This window comes from Acanthisitta chloris, unplaced genomic scaffold, assembly GCF_000695815.1.
Source record: "Acanthisitta chloris isolate BGI_N310 unplaced genomic scaffold, ASM69581v1 scaffold15843, whole genome shotgun sequence".
NCBI classification, from domain to species: Eukaryota; Metazoa; Chordata; class Aves; order Passeriformes; family Acanthisittidae; genus Acanthisitta; species Acanthisitta chloris.
In genome coordinates this window covers 34,622-43,327 of record NW_008666705.1, presented here as the reverse complement: position 1 = coordinate 43,327, position 8,706 = coordinate 34,622, and the positions used below count along the sequence as shown (strand labels likewise).

General features: G+C 39.9%; 1 protein-coding gene across 1 annotated transcript in view; it reads left to right on the top strand.

Annotated features, from left to right (window-relative positions):
• KIAA0368 (KIAA0368 ortholog) overlaps window positions 1-8,706 on the top strand; it is a gene marked incomplete at its 5' end in the record, with an annotated part of 49,213 nt that overhangs the window by 8,777 nt on the left and 31,730 nt on the right. The window contains 11 exon segments of the mRNA XM_009072248.1: window positions 267-386; window positions 564-649; window positions 913-991; window positions 2,033-2,082; window positions 2,610-2,676; window positions 2,787-2,909; window positions 4,003-4,106; window positions 5,135-5,258; window positions 7,029-7,109; window positions 7,840-8,062; window positions 8,602-8,693. Of these exon segments, the coding sequence (XP_009070496.1) occupies window positions 267-386; window positions 564-649; window positions 913-991; window positions 2,033-2,082; window positions 2,610-2,676; window positions 2,787-2,909; window positions 4,003-4,106; window positions 5,135-5,258; window positions 7,029-7,109; window positions 7,840-8,062; window positions 8,602-8,693 (1,149 nt within the window).

Here is an 8,706-nt window from a genome sequence, read left to right as displayed (position 1 = left end):
GTCCCATCCCATCTTTACTGGCTAATTTACATCATAAACAACTCATTATTGGTCAACTGTAACTTGCACACAGTCTCTTTCAGATCCTGTCTTCACTTGTAACATTCTCCTTTTCTTGGCTTGCCTTCCTCTTTGCTGATGTTACGATTCCTGACAGGTACATGGTGACAGGTGCAAGGTTGATGTCTGTGAGGCCTTCAGGCCAGCTGTCGGCTCCCACAGCTGTCCAAAGATGCACTGTATTATTTGATTTCTGTTTCTGACAGGGATCTGTTCTGAAACCAGAAATGAAACGAGAGTCAGTCAGCACCCGTGTTAAATTAAAGATAGTTCCTCATCTTCTGCGATCCAGGCAAGCTGCAGAAATGTTCCCAGCTAACATTCAGGTAATCCTTATGTTCCAAAGCTGCTCATCCTAATGAGCTTGATAATCCAGTTCCTCCTGTACCTATAGGAGGGAAGCACTGTTACTGATGACAGAGTTTAAAGACGAGGGGGAGTTACAAAACTTCTGAAAATGAGGCTACACACTCTCTGATCTGCTCCTTCTTCCTTTTGGTCAGGTGGTTTATGATGGACTCTTCGGTGCAAACACAAATGCAAAACTGAGAAGTCTGTCATTGCAGTTTGTGCATCATATTTGTATCATGTAAGTAATTCAGAGAGCACAATGTTTTTTAGCTATTTGCCTAGAAGCCACTCTGTTTAATAAACACATACTGAAATAACAAGTACTAAAACTCATAGAAAGTTGGGGGTTTTTGCTTAATCCTGAAAGCTCTGTGTGTATGTGCTTGACCATTCTAAGCTGTAATTTCTCATCTTAACAGAGCCAAGAAAGTGATACTAAGAGAAGATACTTTTAAGGGATGCAAAAGATAATATTTTGTTTGTTGATGTCTCTAATTGCAGTTGTCCAGAGAGTAAAATAAAGCCATTAGGCCCAATGCTTTTAAATGGACTTACAAAGCTGATCAATGAATACAAAGAGGTAAGATGAAAGGTTCTTTACTATAATTCTTCGTATGAATATGATGAAAATTGATTAATCTTACGTTGGTAGTTGCCTGAGTTGGCCGTCAAAGGATGCCTTTTAAGAACTTTTGTTGGAAGAGGAGCAAATATTTCAAAAGGCTATATAAGAAAACTGATTTATTTGCTTAACGCCTGTGAATAGGTGCTTGGACACTATTTGCAGAGTCTCAGACAATTACAGTCTTGGTAATCTGGAGAGTGAGGCCAGGCTAACATTTAGCTGCTGTTACCCTGGAGCACTTGGGGCCTTAGCTCTGGATGCCTGTCCCACTGTGCTGAGCCGCTGTATAGGCCTGCTTGTAATACGTTCCCATGCTATCTGGCCAGCGATGGTATTGCTATGGAAAGGGTGTTAGCAAACAGAACTGCAGATGCCAGTCTGGCCTCACAAGGTATTTCCAGTGCCATTTCAGAAGGCAGATTCCCCATGATGCTCCTCCATATACCTTACTGCTGCAGATCACCTCTTCTGCAGTTGCTTCCTTTGAACTGGTGGATCTGATCTTCTGGCCTGAGCTGGTGTTTGAATGCATCGACCTCCCCTGCCATTGGAAAGGGCATTAAAAAAAAGTGTTCAGAAGGAAGTAAGCCCATATATAAATATGCTGTATTGGTCATCTGCAGAGTTCATTGTCCAAACAGCTTCCTTTGTTTACAGATGCTATTTAGGGCTAGTGGAAGGTTTCTGCTCATATGCTTACAGAATCTCCTTATCTGTCTCTTGAAATAAAATGTGATTAACCGAGACCAGAAGGGAGATTTGTGTTCTGCCACCACTTGCAATTTTCCTGTTTTTTGGAGAAAAGTGTGGTCCCTCTGTTCCTATGTAATGCTTTTATTCTTGCATAGGAATATTTCGTGTTTCGGTTTTCTCTTTCCATGAAAGTATGTTTGAGCACTTTAGAGACAGGATTTAAACTAAATGTTTAATTATAAAAGATACGCCTTTTTCTGTTTCTGGTTTTGCTGAGTTTTATTTATTGTTTTATCATTCAAGGATTCAAAACTACTGTCAATGGCATATTCAGCAGTTGGAAAGCTCTCCAGGTAACTGAAGCACCGTTTAAGCAGTGGGACATTGAATAGTTTTTCCAGAGCAATCAGTTAATTTTTCAGAAGCAAGCTTTATGCCACCTGCCAGTTTTGCAATTGAGTGCATGCTGCAGAGAAAAGCATTCTTCTTGTGACATCTCCAGAGATGTAAAAAGAAGTATGTTTTTAGCTGATAGCTTCTCTAGCAGTGGTTAATGGCAGCTTATGAATTATGCATGGAATTTAAAAACCAGTTCCACTTTCTGAATTGGTAGAAACATAAATTTAAGGAATGTACAGCAGAGAGCAGAGGACAGGAAGCCTGACAAGTGATATGTTCCACCATGTGCTGGTGATCTAAGTGACTGCCCAAACTGTGTTAAGGGTGAGGGTGTGCTGCTTCGTAGTGAGTAGGGCAAACTTTCTGTGCTGGCTCTGATTGTTAGATAGTTTAAATGAGGGATAAGGGGAAGACCAATGAAATGTGAAGCATTTGAATTATAAAACCCAAAAGCTTCATGAATTAATGTATCTTGTTTCAGCCGAATGCCTCAGCTCTTTACCAAGGATATAGCACTGCTGCAGCAGTTTTTCGAAGCTTTATGCAAGGTGGGTGCTGATGAATGAGGCTTTGGGAAATCATTAATGTGTTTTGCTGGTTTTGCTTAATTCTTGACACTACACTCTGTAAAGTGAAAACTCTTGGTTTTGTGCTGCAGGAAGATGCTGATACTAGGCTTGCCATTCAGGAGGCATTGTCTATGATGGTTGGAGCTTACAATAACTTGGAAGGAGCCCAGCGGACACTGATGGAAGCTCTTGTAGCTTCTTATTTAATAAAGGTATTTCCAGTGGAGTCAAAATTACATACCTTAAAAAAAAAAGAACTATTAATTGCTTTCCTGTTTCCTGACACTTCCTATTGGATGCTTTTGGCATGAGTCTCCTTACTGAATGTATTGGCCTGTCTGGAAGAAGGTTGTGTGTGCGTATGCTCATATAAAATATTTTTAGTATGGCTCAGTGGCTGCAAGAAAGGCGATAGTGCAGTTTTGTATTCGTGTTCTCTTTTACTAAGAAACATATCCACTGCAATTGTTTTGTGTGTTTCTCATAGTCTCCTCCTGAGAAAACTCTGAGCAGTAGGTACTTCGAGGACAGTGTCTTCTGAAATGCTTTGTGACAGCAAGAGTTTGGTAGAAAGGATCATTCACTTCTAAGAGGGGTTTCAGTGGGATGTGTGATGTGTGAAGTAAGGCACCTGGGAACCTCTCCAGGAACTCAGCCTTGAGACACTACTCTGGAGCAAACCACTCTTCACTGACTCTCTTACTTTACTGGATACTTTGTATTCACAACACCCCAGATTTTGAGTGTTTTTTGTATACTCTGTTTGCATGGGTGCTCAGGCTGACCGTGAAGGTGTATGTATTTCTACTGTGAGGGACTATTTTCATGCTGATGACTCTTTTGCTCAAGAGATCTAGGTCACCGTGTGAGACTTACTTGTACCTTACTGAGATATTGACCCCCCCCAAGCTGATGTTTCTTTTCCACCTCTGGCTGTGCTGCTCCTAAGCATAGCTCTGTTTTGTGTGGATAGATGATGTATGTCATCTTCATTTCAAAGCTGCCTGGATGGAGCAGTTCAGTTGTCTGAGAATTAGTCATAACCCTGATTTATGATTCTGCAAAATGCACATGTATTTACTGAAACGTTTTGTTCTCCAGTTCTGTGTATATGAGAAGCTAGTTTTTCTTTTCCCCATCCCCTGCAGTGTGAAGAGTTAGCAAGAAAGTGTCTAAAAATGTCTAAACTCTTTGAGTCGTGTTGGTACCAGAGGACAAAACAGATGACTGATGATGTACAAGTGGTGAGCACAAGTCATTAGTGTAATATAAAACTCAACTATATGTTTGTCTTTTCCCTTTAAGCCTGAAGTTCAAGTACGTCAAGTGGCTGTGAAATTTGCTAGCACAGTGTTCCCTCCAGATCATATCCCTTCCAGATACTTACTCCTGTTAGCTGCAGGAGACCCGTAAGTTGTTTTCCTTGTTATTTTCAGATATATATGGATGCACACACATGTATATATAATATATATTTTATTAAATGCATATATGTGTATGTGAGTTTGCATATAAATAAATAAGTCACAGAAAATTAATAAGATTTGGAAATTAACCTTCATGTGGGGGCATTCTTGACAGTTCTGTGGAGAACTGCTACTGTGCTTTTGTCTTTGCTTTGGGTTGTTTTTCCTGTTTCAGATGAACTGCTGTCACTAAAGCACTTCATGTTAATGATCAGTTGCAATTGCAGAGTAAAAATGCATTAACTCAAATCACTTTTACAGTGGCTAGAAATTATTTTTTCCCGGAAAATTCTGTCTATTTTTAGCTTGTGTTTGCAAAAACTCAAGAGCCTGCAGTTGTGAGAGTTGCCCCTCTCTGCTGAGGAGTAGGTGACTTATTAAATTATAGTAATAATTTTCATTTGCAGTTTTCTGTTACTCTGGTGTAAGTGGTGGATTTTTTCCAACTTCCTTTAAGAGCTCTATTTGTGATCTGAGTAGTTATTTTGTAACTAAGGAAACCCAAACAGATCGATTGCAACAAACAGCTCTGACATTGCAGTGTCAACGCTGTTTCAGGAGTAGCTATCTACTGCTAAGTAGATAATGGTAAACCCAATAGGTGTCAGCTGAAGCTTCAATATAGGAAGTGATAGGGAGGAGTAGCAGAGAGGAAAACAAAGGTATGGGAACTGAGAGCTAGTGGTAAACATCAGAAGGATGTGAGAGGAGCAGAAGTGAGCGCATCCCAGTGGTTTCTCAGAGGGCACTCGTTGCTATACTTTTTGAAGCAATGAGTGCCCTCTCTAAAACAAATCATTAAAAGTTCAAATGCAAGATGTTTTTCTCCCTTCCTTTCAAAAAAGACCAACCACCCCCACATCTAATTTTAAAACTTTTCACTCCCCCAGCTTCCCAGCTTACTGTACTGCTCATTAGAGGCCATTTATTCTGTGTGAATGATGTCTGTTTCTCATCTTTTCTCCTGAAAGGCGGGAGGAGGTACATGGGGAAGCCCAGAGGGTACTGAGAACATTTTCTGGAAAAAATGAGAAGGAGAGTTCTGGGAAGCAGATGCCTTCCTTCCCTGAAATGGTCCATTACATTCAAGACAAGGTACAGTGTCCCAGTAAATGACAAATACATGTCTGATGCTTAGGCATGTGATAAGTGCAGTCTTCCTTGTATCTGTTTCCCTCACCTGACCTGAGGACTGAAGTTAGTGAAAATTACAGTGAGGACTACAAATAGTATTGCATTGTCAAGACTAACACTCATTGTTACCTTCTGCTGGCAGTAACTGCAAGAGATCTAAGTGTTCAGTAAGGAAGCAGATCCTTTAGCAAAGGGCATATTTTGCTTTGTTGCAATTTGTGCAGATGGTGTGTGAAACAAGAATTCCAGTGTCCCAGGATGATAATCCAGCATGTTTCACAAACACAGTTTGCTCATAAACATGTTCTTGAAGGCACAGATCAATTTCTGTTTGACCCAGTGGAAAGTAATGTGTATAAAACAAAAAAGAGATTCTGGACCAGGAAAGGAGATACTGGAACAAGTAAAGAAGTCTGATTGGGTGACTTAAAGACTTAATTTTTCATCTTTCATCTTCATTGCAATTTGTGGACATAATGGCCATATAAATAACTTCTCATGAGTTAATGGAATGATACGCCAAAAACTGTGCCACTCAGCTTATACCCTCGCTGTTTGCACTGAGAGCTTGTCTGGAGAGGTGTTAAAATGTAGTCTGTGTTACACACTTCTATGTGTAGTAGCTATACTAGACTTACTAGGCTATAAAGAAGGTGTATGGAATCACTGACCATGGTTTGGTTTTTTTTCCTCTGCTAGTCTACTTTTTAAATAAATGCCAGAAGTATGTAATGTTGGAGTACATCTGGATTTGCAAGAGATCTGTGATAGCAGAGCTCTTACACCCGAGCAATTTCTTGTGAAATGTATGTTCTGATGGTGTTGTGCTCTGCTAGGGTATGAAGTGTTTGAAGCTTTATGAGAACTTGCCCTATGTCCAGAGTGCTGGTTATTGAAATAGATGCAGAAAAATGAGACCAAAATTGAGTTTTAGATAACACTATTAAATGCCTGTAGTTAATGTAAAAATTTTTCTTAACGTCTGTAATATCACTAAGTAACTGTGGATCAGCCTAGTTTAGTCACTACTGAGAAAAGCAAGATTCCTTCACTCATGGGGGGAATTTCAAACCAAATTTTTCAAGCACTTTTCATATCTTCTTTACATGTCCTGAATGGGTATTTAAAAATCTGGAGGTACATTTCTTTCATTAGTTATCTCAAGGTGTGAATTTTCACATATCATCAATAATCTGAGAGTGTTGGAGATGTTAGAGAAGTTTGTATGCATTGCTTGACACAGCTTGCTGAGATTCAAAAAGCTTTCCTGCGTGAGGTAGCATGATCCTTCTCCCCCTCTGGAAGAAAGTATATGTGAAAGAGTAGGACCCAATCTGCTGGGTATGGATGACAACCTGTTCTTCAACAGTCACCTTCCAGATCACTGATTCAGGTTTTCTTTAATGGTTCTGGACTTTGTTTTTAAATTTTAAAGTACTTCCTTTTTTTCCTGAGGGGAAGCAAGAACATTGTATTCCTCAAGCCTTCCTTGCCATTCCTTGTCATGGATTTAGAGTTTCCATGTTCTGAGTTGACAGAGATGTAAAGTACATTGACCTGAACTGTACTATTACCAAGTGCACTGTGCCCTTCCTGTTACAGAACTGTTGTACATTTTCAGTTGCTAAGTGGAGGATAAACATAGTCACATAAGAAAATTTCATTGACCTTTCCAGCATCTCTGCTGTTCTGGGTCTGAATGTTCCACTCTTAATATACTTTGTTGTTTAGGCCTCTCATCGAATGAAAACCCCAGCTAAATATATGACTGGAACTGCAGCGTTGCCTTTTAATCCTGCCACGTTTGGAGAGGTAATTGTCTGGATTTACTTCCTCAGATATGTGTACCATTATTTATTTAGAGGACAGTGTAAGAAGCTAATGGCTACTCTAAGTTACTCTACAGTCTAAAATTCCTCTTAAACAGATGTTGGGATTATGTCTCCATCCTTTGTCCTTAAATGGCAGTCTGAATGGTTGGGAGGAATGTTTTCAAGGAGGTTGCTCCACTGCTTTCTGCAGCATACCTAATGTAATAGCGTGTCAGAGGGAGAAACTGGCAGTCCTGTGCAAAAGTCCCATTATGCTCCTTGAGGCTGTTCTTTTCATAGCATATTCTCAGGCTTCAGTGATCTGTAGATACAAACCCAGACAGGAAGCAAGGTCTGTGTATTAACAATGCGTTGGATTGCATTTGTACACATGTCAAATTGGTATAGGGTACAGGCTGAACTGCCTGCAAGGAGTTTGCGTCAGCTGATGATAAACCAAAAGTCAGCCTATGATTTAGTCTTTTGAGAGTGATGCAGGCACTGTAGGGTTGCCTGCTCACGCAGTCATATTGCAGAAACTGGTCCTAAGATTTGTTGCACTTTATATTTGTTTCTGTTTCTATACTGACTTCTATCTAGATTTGATTAAAGAAGAAACTACCTTGTTTTGGTTACACTAAATACAACATATTCTATGCTCTTTTGTCTCCTTCATGTTTTTTCAAGTGCTCATGCACACGGTATCCTGTGTTTTTATCTCCTCTACTTAGATAGTGCTGTATCTGCGGATGTGCCTTGCTCACAGTGCTGGTGTGGTGCCAACCTCACAGAGTTTGGCAGATATGCAAGATCATGCTCCAGCCATTGGATGCTACATAAGAAACCTCATGTCTGGCAACAACATATCCTTCTCTTCCTCTTCAAAAAGTGCAGAAACCAACCCTGTACATATCTATATTGGCCTTCTTCAGCAGCTCTTATCTGGTGTTGGAGGTAAGGAGCTGTGTGCAGCAGCATCCTGAAGAAACAAAAGTCTCTTACTAGAAATGAGTTGCCCTGCCTTTGAACTTGGCTGCAGCAGTCACAGAGTTGCAGCATGGCCTCTTCATGTATATTCTTTAGTTTAAACTTGTTTTCTTCGATGCTGCCAGGTAGGTGGGAGAAAGCAGGGCAGTAAAATTGCAGCATCAGTTGACATAATGATGTGAAATCGCGAAGCCATTGTCTGTATCACCTCACCAGTGAATGCTATGTCTTCCTCACTCTGATAATAACCTATCTGCCACAAGTGTAGTCTAAAACACTTGAATGCTGTTAGAACAAACTGCTACCAGAGTGTTTGCTTTTATTAGTTTTCCTAATATTTCATGGAAAAACTGTACCCCATTATTCTGTATTGCTTATTACCCCTAGTGAATTGCAAAAGAGTGCTGGAAATGTCTGATACTACTTAACCTCATTTTATCACTGGTTATTAGATTGTTGTAAATGCTACAATTGTTTAATAACCTGATTCTTTATTTACTGTTTAGGTTTGCCAGTAATGTATTGTCTTCTGGAAGTTGTTTCAGTGTACCCAGAAAAACTAGCTGCCAGATTTGTAGACAAAATGGATTGGATAAAGGTAAAAACCTTTT